Here is a 20,000-nt window from a genome sequence, read left to right on the forward strand (position 1 = left end):
GAAACATGTCCCCCCTCAACAGAAGAGTGGAGGAGCTGAGCAGGGTAACTCAAGGCAGCAGAGATCCTCCCACTGGTAGGCCTAAAAGCTCCGTGTCAAAGATTTATGGACTTCAAAGATTTATGTGTGTGTGAGTGAGTGTGTATGTGTGTGTGTGAGAGTGAGTGTGTGTGTGTGTGTGTGTATGTGTGTGTATGTGTGAGTGAGTGTGTGTGTGTGTATGTATGTGTATGTGTGTGTGTGTGTTTGGTCTGTGGATGCCTATGTATAATTGTTTATTGATGCGTGTGAGCATATGTATATCTTTTATATAGGTACCATTAGTAGGTGTATGCCTGTCTCTGGTGTGTATACACATTTGTATGGGTGTTAGTGCAGATGTGTGTAAACCGTCCACACACTGATGTCTCAAGTGCGCAGGCTGGGTTCTTTAGTGTCTCTCAGTGACAGCGTCACCTTATTAAAGCTGACGAGAAGCAGCCGTGAGTTTGTGTGAGCCGTTGAACAGACCAAGACGCACGCGACTTCACAGTAGGGCGGCAGCGCTTCCGTCACAAGAGCAAACGGAACACTCAGCACACTGATTCACGGCTAGACAAACTCTGCCGCTCCCGAGGTAGGGCAACCATATACATACACAGCAGTAAAGTTCACATTTAAACAATCAGCAGAGAACAGTTTCCCATACACACATGTTCTCTGAAGGACATTAACTGCAGACATTTGTGGAGCTGGGGACGTATAGGCAGGCAGATAGTGGGGTCCTGCAAACTGGCACCGGTCACCTTTGGCATACTATACTCTTCCATGTCAACTTCCACCCTGGACTCTGGCAGTCAATTTGAATTTGGTCTAGACTAAGCGGAGCACACTTGATTCTTCCTGATGTCTACCCAGCATGCACTGGGCTTGTCCCTGCCGCATATCCACAGCATCAGACCTGTCACACCAGCTCTTCCTTAAATTCCCAGAGAGCTCCTTCCTTCCTGCCTACCTGCAACTCCTCGATTAATCCCAGGCTCCCCTGCTGCTAATGCTGCAGCCGTGGCAACAGCAGATCAGGCAAATGGATGATGGATGTTTACATATACGGCCCCGCACTGAGCCGTGACATATGCTGTGATGCACGCGCCCCGATCGGGAATTCTTAAAAGCCAGCTAGCGGCATCCGGCCAGAGCCCATGTGCCTACCCTCTCACGAGCCGGCCAACATGCAACGTGACAAAAACCAGCTGACCTCTGATGTCCCCCCCCCCCTTTATGAAGAGAGCGTAGATAAACACCGAAAAAGAAATCAAAAGAACGGAAGTGTAGAGAGCAGAGTCCCTGCTGTGGAGGGTGGAGGTGCGGAATAGAAAGACTGAAAGAAAGAAAGGAGAGAGAGCGGAGAGGTGAAAGAGCCACGGCCTTTTCTGGCTTCGCACAATTCGCCGATTGACGAAGTAGGACTCCAAAAAAGAAAGGTGCCACAGGAAAAAGAAAACAAAATGGTCAATTACAGCTCTCCAAGAATAACACAGCCAGCGTGTGTGGGGGGGGAGAAGAACACAGCCTTTGCGGAGAAACTCCAAACGGCAACGGTTAGCAAAGCTTAATAGCACAGATTCGCAGAATGTCAGCAAAGGTTCGCGCATATACTTTAGTAGGTCATGTTTAGCCAAAACGTTCACATTGCACACTGCAAACAACTCTGACATTCTCTCTGTCTCTCTTGGGTTGCTGTCCCTCTGAACCCCGGCTAAACAGACATTCTAAAGAGGACTCCTTTGCATGAGGCAAATGTTTTGGTTGGGAAGTTCGTCTGATGGATGACCGATCGGAGATTACGACAGGATGTGGCTGCTTTTTGCATGCCTTCAGGGTTTGTCCGAAGTCCAGACACAAAGTCCAGACTTATTTTAGAATTACAGGACGTTGCATTCAACTCAAAACTGATCAGAACGTCTGGTGACAGATAAGAGAAAGAAGGATTACGGAACATTCACGTTTCTGCTCTAGCGCCTTATTGGGCTATTTAGACAAATTAAAACAAGCCAATTCCATCAGATACACACAATAAAGTACTTCAAAGCTAGCATTTCTAAATGGCGGAGATATTAAAGCTGCAGTAGGCAAGTCTGACAGATTGAGGGGACTTAGCCAAAATGTTGAATGTTTACAACTCTCATGGCCCTCCCCCACTACCACCGAGCATCCCCTCATCGAGTTTTTGCTCGTCAGTGCGCGCCAGACTGCCTTGTCTAGCTTTAAGTTTGCTGTAGTAAGTCACAACATGCTGTATATGGAAAGTGGAGCTTCACAAGACTTTGCATGTCACCATGAACATGAACTGTGTTCAAGGAGAGAATCCAGGGAGCAACGTCCAGAGACACAATTAGAATGAGACCAAAACAAAGATTTCTCATTGGATATGCTTTCTTATAAACGTGTTTGTGTAGCATCCATCAATGCACAGTTTCAATAGACTCCTACAAAGAAAAGACTGTGTTGTCAGTTAATCCAACACGAGTAGTTCAAGGTTGCAGTTGCAGCAAAAAACAATCGAGAGAGAGAGAGAGAGAGAGAGAGAGAAAGGGAGGAGGGGGTGTAGTGGGAGAGATGTACAAAGAAAGCAGGCATACATTTAAAGGCCCTTATCTAGAAGAGAAGAGAGTATTGAGGAGTTAATGTCAGCCAAAGCCCCCATCCTGATTCTTCCTACATTTTAAATCTCATTCAGGTGAGGCCTGTAAAAGCAAAAACTGAAGGTTTGGTAAAAAGAGCCATTTCCATCAAGCACATGTGTTGAGCAAACAAGAGCCGGGGAGACACAGAAAGATCCCGAGACCAGAGGATAAAAACAGTAAAAGCTATCAGACAAGAAAAGGTGGCTAGAGAGAGACTGAAGAGAGAAGTAGAGAGAGAGAGAGAAAGGGAGGAAAGAAGGGAGGTAGAGAGATAAGTGACAGAGGTAGAGGGAGAGTCTCAGGAAGGAAGAAAGAGGTAGAGTAAAGTGGAGAGAGAAGAGAGAGAGGTAGAGAGAAACAGCGCCGGGGCCCCCCTACCTGTCTGGCTGAGCTGTGACGTGCTGCGGCTCTTGCGCGACATGCCCACGATGGCCGAGACCTTGGCGCCGATGCTGGAGCGCCGCTTCTTGTCGTCGGTGCCCACCAGGCTGACGGCCGTGTCCGACTGGCTGCCGTCCGTCTTCTCCATGTTGCACATGTCGCCGCCCATGCTGGTGCTCTTGGTCATGTTCATGCCGCCCGACGTGCCCGTCTGCCTGTTTTTCATTTTGGGCGCAAAGTCACTGTCAGTGGGGCGCGATGGGAGGATGAGTGGGGGTGGGGGAGATGGAGAGGGTGGCACGGGAAAAGAAAAGAGGAAGAACAGAACACAGGAGAAAAGAAGGGAATGAATGGGGTTTGGTAGGGCGGAGAGAGGGATCATGGTGGTTGAATTTGGGAAAGGAAGATGAGGAAGAGGAGGAGGAAGAGGAAGATGGGGAGGAGGGGGGGGCGGGATGCATATGGGTGAGGAGAGAGAGGGAGAGACAGAGAGAGGTACAGGGTTGAGTTCCAGGAGCGCGGAAAGTCGGGGACTTGCGGGGTCAAAGGTCAAAGTTTGGCCATTACACTCAGGTGATGGGCAACCACCACATTCCCAGACATCTGCCACAGTCTCCAGACTAACCTTTTTATCCAATCAGACATCTGAGCTGTTTACTTGCTCTCACAAACAATAAACAGCACTGTTACTTTTAAATGGCCACCATGTATTTTTCCAGTACTTATGTTTGAAATAAATAAAAAACAACAAAATGATATTACTTTCTTTCCTCAGGTAATTGTGTCTTTGTCTGTCTATCTTTATCTCTCTCTCACTCTTTATCTGAACTTGATTAATTGTAGCAGAGGATAGTAGGGCAAGTGGAGATCTCCAAGCACAAAACGGACACAGAACGAAAGACATGGCAATAGGCAAAGCACATTGATTTTCAGTCACGATTCAGCCGAGGCTTTGGTACTTCAGACTACATCTCCAGTTCCTGGCAGCAATTTCTGTTTTTTTTTTCTGAGAAGGCTAGCACTGCCCCAAATTTGGCATGCTAGTCTTTCCTTCTGCCTGGAATCAGGACCTACCCGAGTGTCTCTGACTGCAGTCACCACACACACAAAAGTCACTTCCTGGATTAAATGTCTAAATAAATTAATGATGAACAAAAAAAAACCTTGCGCTAACTCTTCTTTAAGACATGATTAACTGATGTACACATTTAGCTGGAGCATGATCAGCTTTGACGGCTCTCTTTGCCGCCCTCATATTTCTTTTCTTTCTTATGCATCAATTCGAGATGAGATGCGTTTAATGAATATTAAAAAGATCTTTGATTCAGACATCAAAATGTGAGCATACCCAAAGCCAATCATGCAAATGCAAACCAATCTGTGGACCCCATATCCAATTACAACGCTACGTCGCTAAGGAAAGACAGGGAGATGAGAAGAAAGGCATAGATGAGGGAAAGACATTTGACCAGCCAGTAGTCCACAGTCAGTCCACACATGAGTCACAGCAGTGGAGGAGAAACTCAGTGTTATAGACTTTATAATGAAAGTGAGGTAGGAAGCGAGTGATAAAAAAGAGGTAGTGGCAAAATGAAAGACAGAGAGAGTAAAAGGAAGAAAGAGAGAGCGACAGATCAACAGACACCGATAGAAAGAGCGATAAAAGGCGGAGAGAAAGCACACCCTGAAGAACGCAAGCTGACCCTAACTGGCATTGGCTAATGAGCTCTAAGAGATGGCCTTCATTAAAACCAGCGTCTTGCCAGGCCAGCAGGTGACCCTCTGGCACGGCCTCCCGTCGTTGCCATGGAGACCGCCACAGGAGGATCAAACCGGGAGAATACTGTCTTCATCTCCATAATTAAGGAGTCACAAGGTGTCTCAGAGAGAGAGACAGAAAGGAAGAGAGAGAGGGAGAGAGAGAGAGGTGGCAGGGAGCAACAGAGGAGGAGGGAGAGAGGGAGCGGCAGCCTCACAACCATCCATCCATTCATTATACACGCCTGACAGCACTGCACGGCACTGCACTACAAGACATCACTTAGGGAAAACAGCCAGATACATTTGCCATTTCGTACACAGGTGATGTGCAAAGCTGGGTCATAGGTCGCAGAGATTGTATTTGCACAGCTCTCCTTGTATTCAGATTTAGTACACAAATGCCTCCAATATTGCACTGTTGGGGTATTTAAGACTTTACTGCTATGGCTAGAAGGTTCTGGAAGATGCAAGAGGACAATTGTAGCCTGGCTAGACGTAAACGTAGATGAGGAACTGTTGCACAGACGTGGCACAACATACATCCAGCTGTGTCTGTCTTGGCTCAGATGCCCACAGAAACTTTCACCTCACACTGAACTGCCTTTCCTGAGTCCATTATCATCCTGACAAACATGAGTTACTGTCAGCGGCAGCAACTAAACATTAGAGACAGGGGGAGAAGAGAGAGAGAGAGAGAGAGAGAGGAGAGGAGAGAGAGGAGAGGAGAGGAGAGAGAGAGGAGAGAGAGAGAGAAGGAGGAGAGGAGAGAGAGAGGAGAAAGAGAGGAGAGACAGGGGAGAGAGAGAGAGAGAAAAGAAAGGAGAGGAGAGAGAGAGGAGAGACAGGAGAGAGAGAGGAGAGAAAGAGGGAGAGAGAGGAGAGAGAGGGAGAGAGAGAGGAGGAGAAATAAGGATTGAGTGAGAGATAAAAGGTGGAAAGGAGGAGTAGAGCAGAAATACTGTATGATGCAGAAATAAGCCACAGCATGGCATGGCATCACACAGCATGGGCTGCAGCCCACCGGAGGTGGAGAACAGCCAGAGGTGGCACAGAGGCGCAGGCCAGGTGAGGACAGTAGAGGCCAGGTGAGGACGGTAGAGGTCAGGTGAGGACGGTAGAGGCCAGGTGAGGACGGTAGAGGCGCAGGCCAGGTGAGGACGGTAGAGGCCAGGTGAGGACAGTGGAGGGCTTCCGAAAGACTAATTACCGGTAAATAAATGTGAGTTCAAATCAATCATTGATGATGTAGTGGGACTTACTGTCTAAGTGTTGTGACAATCCTTGAGTAGTGTCTGTGTGTGTATGTGTGTGTGTGTGTGTGTGTGTGTGTGTGTGTGTGTGTGTGTGTGTGTGTGTGTGTGTGTGTGTGTGTGTGTGTGTATGTGTGTGTGTGTGTTTGTGTGTGTGTGTGTGTGTGTCTGCATGGAAACAACAGACCCTCAGGCTACAGATGTTCTAACAACCTCTTCCGATTTTATCGGTGTAGCAGTTTGCGGCCCACTGGATGCTGGCATCAGCCAAAGCCAGCCTGCTGGACAGGGTGAGGGACACATCAACAATGAGAAGCACCCACTTCATCAGCAGCAGAGTGACAGTGACAATCTACAGGTTGCCACCTGACTGTGTAGTATCAGAAAGTGAGAGCTTTTTTGCACGTCAATGCAGGCTGTTTTACAGAGGGGGCTTATGCTCTTTGATCAGTTAATGCATTGCCGCACCTTTGAAAGCAACTTGAAAGGTGTCTTCCAAGCCAAAGCACTTTTCTTTTAAAGTGACCTAAACAAAGTGACGATCATTCAGGCTAATGCAACCCTGTTTTGGACTTGTGTATGACATACATAATACCACAATATATGCTGTTATATATATATGCAGGGCATAAATAGGCATTTGCATTTATTTTTTAAGTTAAACTTAAGTTTAATTAAGTATTTGACTTGACTGAGTAGACCTAAAGAAGCGAATTTCTGCACTAAAATGTAAAATACGCAAATTCATGCTCACTTTATTGAAAGAAATCAAAGGCCCTGGCAAAGTGAAGATTTGGCATGTCGCTTGCAGCACTCTATTTTAGAAATGGCATATTAAAAATATTTTTTTTAAAAAGGTGCCATCTTGTAGGTTGAAGCGCCTCTAAATGTAGCAGAGCACAGACTATGCTGCCAGGACAGTGACAGGCTGTCTGTATATATGCATAACATGTGCCTCTTCTCATTCCATCCCCTCTCTCCCTCATTCTCTCTCTCTTTCCCTTTGTCTCTCTCTTTCCTTGTCTCTCTCTCTTTCTCTAACCTTTCCACGTTGTCCTCTCTCTCTGTGTCTCTCTCTCCTCTTCTCTTTCTGTGTCTCTCTGTTTTTTTCTCTCTCTCAGTCCTCCCCCAGGACTTGGCACACTGGTAGGTCCCCAAAGCAAATGTTCTTGGAACAGGGTTGCTCTCTAGGGATGGCTCTATTCAGCCCTTCACTGAACTGCATGTTCTTTTTCATGCAGATTGTTCTAAGTGCCTCCTCATCTAGGCCAAGATGTTCTCCTTAGTGACATAAAACCTCTGTTCCATTTCTGAGTGTACGTAAATAGGAAATAGCCAATGTCACTGTAGCGTCGCTGTTAGGGGGCACTGGCAACATATGTGCGGGACACAAAAGTAACACACAATCAAACAAACAACCAACGCCAGCGTGTTCTTAAAATACCTGTGTACATAAGTGTTGGGTCAGATTACTTTGAAATGGAATCCATTACTGAATACAGACTACATGCACATTTCTGTCATCAGTAACCTAGTCCACTGGATTACAAAAATAATGCAATATAATCTATTATTATATTGATATCTAGTATTTTTGGATTACTTTTGGATTACCAGAAGACCAGAAAATTAAATACATTAAATTAAAAAAGACACTGCCACAAAATTGTTCCGCCAATATTCCTTTTGTTTTTCACTTTAAAGCAACACAATGCACATTTGTTTTACCTTAAAATAATGGCGTCAAGCTCATTTTGATGCTACCCTGACTTAAAATACGTATGGAGAATAGCATATCTGGCATTGCCAATACACGCCCAGAATGCCTTCTATTGCATTATGCAATGTTGTTCTCGGGTAGGAGCATGACCCTTTTTGTCTGATTTAGACTAATTAGTAGAGAGACAATTTTATAGAAGAGGCTCTTGACTGTGTGTTTTTTGCCAAAGGTGTGTGTGTGTTGGGGGTGCAAGATGGCCTATTTCATAGGTAAAATACTGCCACTGTATCTTCTTCATTCCGTGTCCATTTATTCCAAATTGGGTCTCATTTTTCCAACTATTAACCACACTGTATTATTAACTGCATGTCCTAAAGCTATGTTATGTATATTAAAGACACATTCAAAATGTAATCAAGTAATCTTCTACAATGTAACAATAATCTGATAATACATTTTTTCTAATATAATCTGGTCTGATTATAGTTACTTGGTTTTTGCAATCTGAATCAGTTACTACCCAACCAAAGAACATTGCTAGGGTCACTGCACATTTAAACTGTGGCCCTTCATTCACATTCTTTAGCCATGTGATATCACAGAAGGGGGGGTGGGTGGGTGATTTCCACTCTCTATTGTGATGCAAAAAGCGTGCTTGCTATGACTACACTACCCTTGGCTGAACAACTTATGTTTATCCTGTTTACCTGAAAAGAGACTTTGCAGTGTTTACAAAGACTGCATCTGTGTGCCAGGCTGTTTTCACAGGTGAATTTCCCCTCCAAAAGCACCTCTCCCTTAGCCTAGAAATCTAGACGCACCCTTGTGGCTAGTCTAGCAACTCTCCGTTGGCTTGCGAGCTGGAAAAATGAAATTTCGATAAGGCCAATCACTTTGTGTATAGAGTCGGTAGGTGGGCTTAACATAATGATTGATGGCATAGTTGCAACGGTTCGGCGTGAATTCCCTGCTACTTCAAAACAAAGAAGATGGATGTTAGCTCCGCGGGTGGGAAAACGCATAGGACTCATGAGTTGTAGCGCTGTCCTATTGCCTGCAGAGGGAATTTGAAAGACAACCGATTATCCTGCCCCTCGGACTGAGCACTGCGAACCGTGAGTCTCTGGCTCGTCAGGCTACCTCTCCCTACTTCCCTCCTCTTCCCAAACTTTCAAAGATGATCTATAAGAACTGCAGCTACTAAGACCCCATCTACAGTATATTTATCCATGACTGTCAGTCAATTTCTCTGCATTACTGATAATACTGTACACAGCTACAATAACCTTGGGTTTCATTTCATTTTCAACACTGGATAGTTTCCTTGGAAACACACTCTGGCGAAAACTTAATAAGATCATTTAGTGTAAATAAAGATTTATTATTGGATTTTTGCATGTTTCTTTTCCAATAACCTCAGATATGTATCCTCAAAGACATCCAGACATCATTTTGCCTCTAATTTCAGGAAGAGGAAAAAGAGGAAAGATAGAGAGAGAAATTGAGAGAGAGAGAGAGAGCTTGAATATACTGAAAGAGAGCATTTCATTTCTGTAAACTGGACACGGTTTCCTGCCAACTTGTGATCTGTGAAATCTGTGAGCTGAAATAATGTAGATCACTGAAGCGCTCATGCAGATAGAAAGAATCAAAGGAGGGAGAAGAGGGAGAGAAATAGTCCACCATTATCTCATCAGAGCAACACCCACATTGGCTCACTGGTCATCAGCCTCCATTCATAATAAAACATGGAGTCACACACGCTTAAAGCAAAACTTATGACTCATACTAGGGCCATTTAGAGAGGATTTTGAACCCCCATTGTCACAACTCTGTCATTCTATGGCTCTGATTCATACTAACTCACTCATACTCTACTATAATAATTATCTGTACTTCCATCTAAATCTGAAAACGTTCTCCTACTCAACTGCAATAAATCAGAAATCCTCATCACTGGCCTAAACTCCCTCACCCGCCACGCCCAGACTTTCTCACTCATCGATGGCTCCAACGCCACCCCATCCACCCACGTCTTTGACTCCACCCACTCCTTGTTACCACATGTCAACCACGTCACCAAAACGGCCTTCTTTTATGACTCGCTGTCCGTCACCGCAGCTAAAACACTCATCCATGCCCTCATCACCTCCAGACTGGACTGCTACAGACTACCTAACAAAACCACCACTATACTGCATTACTGTACGTCCAGAACTCAACTTCTCACTTCCACCTGCCGTCGCGACTACATCTCCCCTGTCCTCCACAACATCCACTTGCTTCCGGTCAAAAACAGGATCACCGTCAGAATACTTCTCCTCACCTACAATGCTTTCATTAACCTTGCGCCTCCGTACCACCTTCAGAATACTTCTCCTCACCTACAATGCTCTCATTAACCTCCGTCATTGCCCCTCCGCACCTCCCCGACCTCCTCAACTGCCACCCTCCCACCTGCCGCCTCAGGTGTGTTGATGCAAACACTCCAGACCACCAGGACCCTCCTCCCTCTGGAACACCCTTCCTGACCACACAAACAAACAAACACCCTCCCATCCTTCAGGCCCTCAAAATCTACTACCTCTTCAAACTCTTTGAAGACTCTTTTTCTGTTAATTGACTTCCCCAGCTATCTCTGTTTATGTAACCTTGTCCATGTACCTTGTGTGTTCGTGTTCGTATTTATGTATCTATGTGGAAATTGTAAATCGTCTTTGAGTGTCTTGAAAAGTGCAAATATACACATTAAATGTATTATTACCATTACTTTTGACCCATCTCACAGCCTCGGTTGGAAACATACCAGACACAGTTATCACCATTACAACCACTTGAGGTCATTTATAATCATTTGAACTGCATGCGAAATGAGGTGATAACAATGTCTGCTTGCATGCTGATTGCTTCAGTAATGGCTTCAGGGCACCATAGTGAGGCTTCCAGGCAAAGTAACACGTGACTAAAGTCAGCAATACCACCATAGATATATATCTATGATTACCGCACTCTAAATGAATGTGTCGCAATAAGGAGAGAGCTGAGGCAACTCAAGGTAATGATGGAAACCAGAGAGGTAGAGACAACTATTAAAGTGAACTTAGAAACACTACAATTGTATGTGTGTGTGTGTGTGTGTGTGTGTCTGTGTGTGTGTGTGTGTGTGTGTCTGTGTGTGTGTGTGTGTGTGTGTGTGTCTGTGTGTGTGTGTCTGTGTGTGTGTGTGTGTGTGTGTGTGTGTGTGTGTATGTGTATGTGTGTGTGTGTATGTGTGTGTGTGTGTGTGTGTGTGTGTGTGTGTGTGTGTGTGTGTGTGTGTGTGCATACAGAGTTGGGTACAGTTGAAGTTTCCGGCTATGTTGCATCTCATTCATGCTCTGCAGCTCTACCCTGTCCCTCTCCTCCTCATCTCTCACTCTCAGGAAATCTGATGAATAAAAGTCTAAGACTTTTATGTTAAAAGCATCCCACTGAGTATTGCATTGAAGAAAACCTCAACTTTTAAATGATGGGTGTACCCTGCAGGGAACATAGCCTGAATGGTAGTACATAGTACATAGCTGTTTCAACATTCTGTTATTCTGTTAACCATTTGTTTCCTAATATTTGGATTCCATTACGGCATTACATAACGCTGGGGGGGGGGGGGGTTGGGGTCCTGCCACATATGTCTCCTCCATATTATCCACAGTGGCTACACAAGCTGACTAATCAACAGGAACGCCTCCAGCTCTCCCTCTAAATCTCACACACTGCCCCATTCACACACAAGCCCTCTTGCTTTTGAGTTACCAGGAATTAGCCGGATGACCCCTCTACAAACACTGACAAGAAAAGATAGAGAGAGTGAGAGGGAGAGAGTGTGTGTGGGGGAGTGGGGTGCGGGGGAGGGGTGGGGGTGCGTGCACCTCTCAGTGTTGGATCACACCATGGTTGTGTGATCAAAAGAAGTTACGCAAGAGCAAGAAGAAGCAAACACACTGCCCCCCCTCCCCCTAATCCACGCCTGAGAAGGAACAGTGCTTTTCCATGTGCCCCTCTGTGCATGTCCGGAAGAACAACACCAACAGTCCCATCGGCCCATCTGTTCCTCCACATCTCCAGCCATCCGGACACGAGCACATCAATCCATCGCTACACTGCTGATGATGCTCCCATCATACTGAATCAGCTCATGGAAATGAGCTTTCTAATGTATTCCATTAGTCTAATGACTAAATCATTCATTAAGGGATGAATTCTCATTCCTCTCTCAAAAAACAATAACGTTTTTGTATGACTAGACTCCACACTGAAATAGCAATACAGACAGTTAGGGAAATATCGATGGCTATTTAAGTGTTATAAGTAAAAAAGTAAACAAACAAATACAATTATTTACTGTGTCTGCAGTCTAGACTAGTTGTCTGCGGTGGAAAGGCTTGTGGTCTGAACTGTCCGACATTGTTTATTTGGGTATTCCTGAACCTAACATTCACGGGTGATGAGCGTGGCTGACTCATCTGATGTTGACACCATTTCCTATGCAGTAGGTAGTGTGTGAGAGCAGTGCACACAGCTACTGGAAGAGGCTGTGGCAGAGTCTGGCATGGGTTTGCGTTTGCCTCAGCCTGGGTGGCCAACTCTGAGGACGGGGAAAGTGCAGTCGGTACGGAAGCCTCAATGTGACAGACAGTGCCATCACAATTGGACCTGGAGGAAGGCATGACAAATTCGAGACAAACACACAAGCACAGACAAGGCCATCTTAGGCCTATAAAGCTTTACTTTACTTATATAACCTCCTTTGTCATGGGTCTGAAAAAATAGTCTCTGTTATTCAGAAACCACTGTGTGTTATGTTGCACTGTAAGGTCTCATAAGGTACTTTAAGGTCATGTACTCTAAAGTCTCAATGTGGGGTGCTAATCATGACACAATGTTGTAATAAGCATTAAACTCTAAGGCTGAATTGAACAGAAGCAGTCTGTGGTTGAGACACTGAACTCTGACAGACAGAGAACATTGAACTGCGACTGACAAAACACCTGACTGACTTTGATAGTCAGAACGTAAACACACCAAGCAGACACTGACACAGACATGAGCCATTCTCATTATATAGCACAAATGACAATTATTTGGTGCTTTTTCCATGTCTTTTCTCTACCTCTGAACTCTTTTCTCACCTGCCCATCATTTTACAATCAACGTGTTACCCTATGCTAACGCTAAACTGTCTTACCTATAGTGTGTTCATTTTATATCAAAGGTCTCTGATAAAAGGATGTTTTGTGTCATTTAAACAGCATACAGCTCTCATCGCATGATGACTGCTGCACTGTATAGCTGCTATGTGTAGCCTGAGCAAGACTCAGTGGTGGGGTATATATAGTTTTATTCTACGCTGGCTGGCGAGCTTAGTTGGATCTACTTGGGGGAGCCTTTGCTCCAGGGGCTGGCTACAGCTCCTCTGGTAGCTTAGCTTGGCCCACACGCTGCAGATCAACCCGATGGACTTTACCTGAGGTCAGTCTCTGAGAACCTCCTCGTGACCGTCTCGTCTTCGGCCTCCTCCTCCTGCTCCTGCGGCCGGTCTACGCTAACGCTCCTGCGTCCCCCTCCCTTCCCAGCCTTGCCTCCTCCTCCTCCTCCTCCTCTTCCTCCTGAACCTCCTCCTGCCCCACGCCCTCCCTCTCGGCCCCCTGCCCCCACTTGCTCTTCCTGCTCCTCGGGAAGCACCTCCTCCCCCACGCTCTCCTCCCCCTCCCTGGAGTGGCTCCGCCCAGGCAAGCTTTTGGCGTTGCTGTGGGCGACGCGAGCAGACGCACGAACGGAGGAGCGCATGCAAAAAAAAGACCAGAAAGACAAGAAAGAGCAAAACAAGGCAAATAAACAAAAACAAACAGAATTATCACACAGAGATGCAGCAAAGATCGTATGAGGACGTGAAGCATAATAAATAAAGACAAAAAACAATGCAAAATAGCAGAAGCACAAAGATGTACATGGAGACATAAGACAAACAGAATAACAGATCCTTTGTGTCTTTCAATAACACAGCTCCTTTGCTAGAGATGGGCCAGTACTTGCATAGGGAAGTGAAGTTCAATGTTTGGCTCCAAACTGATCTACACAGAGCCAAACCTGAACTCACTGAAACAGGAAAAGGAAATGATGTCACCGTAGAGGCAGATTTCCACATCAGTAACTCAAAGCTGGTGCAGGAGTTCCCACAACTGAAAACCCCTGGACCAGCTCAAAGCTTACAGCCCCAAATGCACACTTAACAGATGGTCCCATTCCTGGCAAAGACATACAAACACATAAAGAAATACATGTGCTTTGGTCAGTTTTAAACTTTGACCCTCCGATGCGGTGCGGCTCACCTGATCTTATGGCTGCCTCGCGGCCGTTCCGACTGGACAGACATGTAGCTCGTGCTGCTGAAACGTGAGGCACTGCTGCCCCGCGACACAGCGGACACGTCGCTTACATCGCTGTCCGACGACTTGGCCGAGAGGTTGTCCGTGCCTCGCATTGGGTCCCGTCGCTGCAGACAGAGAGGGAAGGAAAGAGGAAAGAAATGAGGGAAGAACAGCAGAGAAAGAGGAGAGAAAAAGAGGCAGCAAGTGAAACATGCATCAGCAACATGTCAACAGGAGTAGTAGTTGATGGTTAGGAGAAAAGATGGTCTGTGAAGTCACATTACATTACATTACATTTAGCATTACATTTTTTGACCAAAGTGACTTACATATGTCAGCTATATTACAAGGGACTACATTGTCCCCGGAGTAACTTGGGGTTAAGTGCCTTGCTCAAGGGCACAACGGCAGAAGCCGGGAAGTGAACCAACAGCTTTCAGGCTACTGCACGCTAACCCAGCTCCTTAACCACTACACTATGAGGTGCTAATTCAATCTATGCTACGCTTGGCCAACCATCTACTAATAACATTTGTAACAAATGTATAAAAGTCTTGGCATATTTTTAAGTCATTTATTATATAAAGCAGTGAAAAGTTATGTAAAGGCCAAAAGCCTCAAATGGTTTGTTTATTATAATAAGAACCACCATGTGTCCAGAAATGTTTGGTGGACAGTTTAGCCTGGAGATAAATGTTTATCATCTAAATCATGCTAATGGCCAATAACAACATGTCTGTCGAAGACAAATGATTTGCCTCTGTCTGCAAAATGTACCGTTTCACGGTGACAAAGACTGTTTTGTTATTTTGTTTGTGTTGTTTTGACTGTTTTGTCAGCACACACACAGCTTCGTTGGAACTTGCAGAATACACACACACAAATAGTTGCACAAAAAACAACCTTCACAATCTCTCATTTTTCGACAGACAAAGCACGATGCATATGATATTTTGACCTGCTTTTTATACAAGCAGCACACAGAGACAGACAGCCTTCGCTTGCCCACTCAGAATAATACCTTGCATACCACACTCTTAAAAGGACACACAGTTGGATGGCTCGGGCTTACATGGCCTAGCTTGGAATGTTGTGTGCTAAGTAGCAATCCAGCTTGCTGAAGCAGCAGAGGAGCTTTTAGTCAGAATATAGTAAACATATGTGCAAACAGAGAACATACTGAAGTAGTGAGTAACAACGGTGGTTGTATGGAGCGCCAGAGAGAAGTGACCTGACCTCCTTTTAAGCGCATACCTTAATGACTAATCTACTGGAGCAAGAATGTCCTAGTTATTCACGTCCAATATGAAAGCTGTTTGTACAAATTTGAAGTGTTTATCATTCAATTAATCAATATGGTTTCTAGCTCGTTGGCTATCTATTGTGAGATAAAATAACTAAATACTGTGAGTGAGGGTTTCGTATATCAGTAGATGAAATGCTTTGGCATAGGTAACAGATAAACATTATTTCAACATTCTTTTGAAATTACTCTAATGTTAGCTACCCTTTTATTTATTGCATGAGGGTTCTATGAAGCATTTGTATTGTGAGAGGCAGGAAGAGATGGCTGACTTGGAAAACAGTTACTATCACCAGGTCTACACTAGTATATTGTATGATGTGATTTTCATATTTCCTTCATTACTTTAATTTAAAGTGCCAGTAGCCATCCTAGCTGTGGTAAAGAGCTCATTTTACAGGGGGCATACTGTAAAAGGCCTTTAAATAACTCCTACTCCTTTACCTTCTGATGACTTAGAGGCTCCAAAAGAAGTCTAGGAGCCTGGGGGTTGGGTGGGGTTGGGTGGAGTAGGGTGTGGTTGGGTGGAGGGGTTCAGAGGTGCTCAACTTGCCTTGTGGTAGTCTTGCTCCAGCCGTGAATCGGAGCCGGTGCCCTGCTTGTACTTGTTCATCTTGAGCTTCATCTGCCGCGTGCGCTCCTCTACGTCCATCGCACCTGCGGAGGAGAACCAGAGGCCGGTAAGAGCCAGGGCGAGCCGGGGGCTGGGGGGTTCTGAATGGGTGGTGTGGGGGTGGTGTAGGAGGCGGGGGGCAAAAAGCATGTGCTCTCAGCAGTGTGAAAACTAAGTGACAGTGTGTCTGCGCATTAGTGCCTTCTGTCTCACAAGACGGAAATGGGACAACGGGACAATGAGGAACCTTTTTACTGGGAGACTGTCCTGACTTTTGCTTACCCTGGAAATTCCAGAGTTCTCACAAGAGCACAATTTGAATTGTCTCTGCGAGACACTCTGGCAATGAGTAATGATGCACGTTACTTTTGCCACTTGTATCGCGGGAAGCCAATGACATCGTGTATCTGATATAGGCGGGCCAGAGGCGAGCTAAACAGATGACAGTCGTAGTGTTATCCAATTGCGTCGAAGTCCGGAATCAGTCAGTAAACATTGGTCGTATTGTGTTATCCAATTGCGTGCAGTGAGATTTTCAAATGCATGCTTAGTGCTGCCCCTCGAGTTGGGCCATTACATTATTCGTGGCCAGACCCTTAATATTCCTAGATTACCAGGGTCTGGAATCTCCAGGCTACCTTTTGCTGACAGTGTAGTCAAAATGACACATAGGGTCCTCACATTGACCTTACTTATCCTCAGTTTAGTACCATCAGTACTATCCAGTGATATTGCCCAAATCATCAGTTGCCAATCTCAACACACAACACATCTGAATCTCTTAATTCAACCATGCCAGCACAAGAAACTAAAGTCCTCAACACAATAGCACTCAGTACACAAAGAGGCACACACGAAAACGGTGCCATGAAAAATCCCCAAATCTTATACCCGGCATACCAGTCAAAAGAACAGAACGCTGGATGCCTGCCATGAATTATGGCACAATGAAGCACCCTTCTGGAGAACTCCACAATCTCACACAAAACTGCCTGCTCAACCATTCCATAAATTCCATGTTTATGACACAACAGTGGCTATCTTTCATCCGTGCACTACACTGTGACGCCCCGGATTATAAATCCTGCCACGCCGCCCTGCTGAGACACTTGTGGCATATTCCCTGCGTAAACGTACACGCATCCGGACTCCATACGTCCTCCCCTCACCAGACACTGGTCAGGATGCGTGCTGACTAATGCCTTTGCAACACCAGCTCAGCTGTTTGGTAGATGTTGCTGTTGCTAAATTGCTACTCCAGCACAAAGACCAGGAATACAGTTCACAGCGCTCGTCTGCTTTTATTGGCCTAGGATTAGTCTACCTGTCCCGGTGAAGAATGGTGGAAATTATTCTTTTTTTAAAAAAGTTTTTTGGTCTTTTTATGCCTTTAATCAGATAGGATAGCGGAGATTGACAGGAAGTGAGTGGGAGAGAGAGTCGGTGTGGGATCCGGAAATGACCACGGGGCGGGAATCAAACCCGGGTCACCGGCGTACGGTGCAGGTCCCCCAGCCAGTCGCGCCACTGCTGGGGCTACTTTGTTTTCATTTCTGTGACCGTGTAAAGCCCTATAAGGTGTAATGTTCGCCTTGTGCAATCTTAGAAGCTCAACAAACATGGTGCTTGTCGCTGGGTCGGCTCAGTGGAGGAAACACAAAAGAGGGGAATAAACACGATTAGGGCTGAGCTACACCAGGCACGTAACTGAAGCGTTCCGTTCGCGTTGCGTCTGCTGCAACAATTAGCTTCCACTATAATCAATGGAAGTAGCTACACCAGACGTGATAGCGGTGCGTACGTTCGAAAAAAATAGACCATTCATCTAAAATGGATTTTACGAGTCGCGAACGGAACGCTTCAGTTACGCGCCTGGTGTAGCTTCGCTGTTAATAATCACTCTGCATACAGTGCACTGAGAGGAGGAATAAGGATAAGAAAGACCACAACACACTAAAGCGTGTCTGTCAATGCACACAGGGGAAATAAATAAACAGTTGGATGTAAAGTACAGCAAGCACTGCAGACATTGCAGTGTGTCTCTCTAACGTGTTTGGGGCCCTTCTCCAAACATCACCACATGCTTTAAGAATCTCACACAATCAGTGCATGGAGAAAAAAGGACGTGCTCAGGGGCCGATCGAGAAACTGCTCGGTGAAAACAGTGTTTTCTTTTTTTTAACCCAGCGGCTGCATCATCAGCAGCAACAGAGCTGCTCAGTGAAGCATCACCACTGGTGACAGTTTGCAAAGTGAATTCCAAAGTGGCATTCAGCATTCCACACTACAGGCATGAAGCAGACGTGGTGAGTTTTTCCACAACCAGGCGGGAGGAGGGCACTCAGCCCTGCAGGGGCAGCCTACCTGCGTCGTCATTCTCTGGGCTCTCTTTGCCTCTCTCTACTGGGGGGTTTGTTTGGGAAGGAGGGGTGGGGGGGTGGTGATAATGAAGCAACACAAATGGGAGAGAGAGAGAGAGAGAACAACAACAGTAGAAATGAATGGACAAATGTCAAAACACAATGTCATGGATGAGAGTTGGATGGATGCTATGAGAGTATTGCTGTTGAGATGGGAGCTAGCACAATGACACACTGCCTGTCTTGAGTCCCTCTGTGCCCTCTGTAACAGAGCTGTCCATGCCATGAGCATGCTTTAATCACATATCAGCTCATGTCACAAGCCTCAAGGCACATTTTTTGTATCTCCAACAAACAAACTAAACTGATAAACGTAACTATAGTCCCCTCACATAAGAAGTGCTACAGTTTTACAAGGTGCACAAATAAGGTCAATATACTTAACCAGATATTGATGTAAAAACAACTGACTAACGTGGTATAATCTAAGGACCTTCCTAACTACAGCATGTGGTTAAATAAAGCAGGCTCTAAACCTTGTTGAGAATAATGACTTACTTGACAGAGATTTTATATTGTATATTCATTATATACACAAATAAAGATGGGAGTATGATACAGGTCTGGCTTTATGAAAATAGTCCAGTTCTTTCATGCCTCAGAGAGTTGCAGAGAAAGTGGGTTAGTTGGAAGATTTGTAGGCCATTACCAAACACAAAGTGAGAGTAGACAGTGAGGGGGAACGCTACAGGTAGAGCAGCAACAACAGAGGAAGAAAAAGACTGAGCGATGTTGTCATTCAGCCGCATGGGTGTGTGAAACAGCAAACAGGAAAGAGCAAAGGCGAGAGTTGCGCCAGTAGAGGAAGAGGAGAGGAAGCGCCAGTGGCATGAGAGAGAGAAGAGGAGGGAGCCAAAGAACAAACAAACAAATAAACAAAGGAAGAAAAGGAAGAAGGGACAGACCTGAGTTTGTCCGACTGGGTGAGTCCATGTCTCCTGGGGGTGTCACATCACAGAAATGGACAGACATAGACAGAGGAGATGGACGTGAGAGGATGTGTGTGTGTGTGTCTGTGTGTGTGTGTGTGTGTGTGTGTGTGTGTGTGTGAACAGGACGGGGGTCGGGCGGGGGCGGGGGGGGGGGGGGTGGGGGGTGGTAGTGGCACCGTGGAGATAACATGGAGTAAAGTGGGAAGGGGAACAACAACAACAATAACAACATCAACAGTAATGACAACAACAACAACAACAACAACAACAACAACAACAACACAACACACCACAGTACATAAAGTGAAGGAACACTGCACACTGCACAAAAGCATGGTGGGAAAGGTGAAAAGGGAGGAAGAGGAGAACAGGAGCAGAGCACTCCGCAATGAGAAGAACAGCAGAAGAGGAGGAGGAGGAGGAGATGGAGGAGGAAGAGGAGGAGGAGATGGAGGAGGAGGAGGAGGAGGAGATGGAGGAGGAAGAGGAGGAGGAGGAGATGGAGGAGGAGGAGGAGGAGGAGGAGATGGAGGAGGAAGAGGAGGAG

General features: G+C 45.7%; 1 protein-coding gene across 1 annotated transcript in view; it reads right to left on the bottom strand.

Moving 5' to 3' along the window:
- The window catches only part of rims2a (regulating synaptic membrane exocytosis 2a), a 126,305-nt gene that overhangs the window by 22,814 nt on the left and 83,491 nt on the right, over positions 1–20,000 (bottom strand). Inside the window, exons 20-22 of the mRNA XM_076279968.1 lie at positions 16,042–16,145; positions 14,147–14,310; positions 3,045–3,262 (exon numbers count right to left, since the gene is read on the bottom strand). Coding sequence (XP_076136083.1) covers positions 3,045–3,262; positions 14,147–14,310; positions 16,042–16,145 — 486 coding nt within the window. The remainder of the gene's footprint in view (positions 1–3,044; positions 3,263–14,146; positions 14,311–16,041; positions 16,146–20,000) is intronic.

The sequence above is a fragment of the Alosa pseudoharengus genome, unplaced genomic scaffold (assembly GCF_046254945.1).
Source record: "Alosa pseudoharengus isolate Yale_2024_CS ecotype anadromous, Long Island Sound unplaced genomic scaffold, YU_APseudo_1.1 YU_APseudo_1.1_scf_12, whole genome shotgun sequence".
NCBI classification, from domain to species: Eukaryota; Metazoa; Chordata; class Actinopteri; order Clupeiformes; family Clupeidae; genus Alosa; species Alosa pseudoharengus.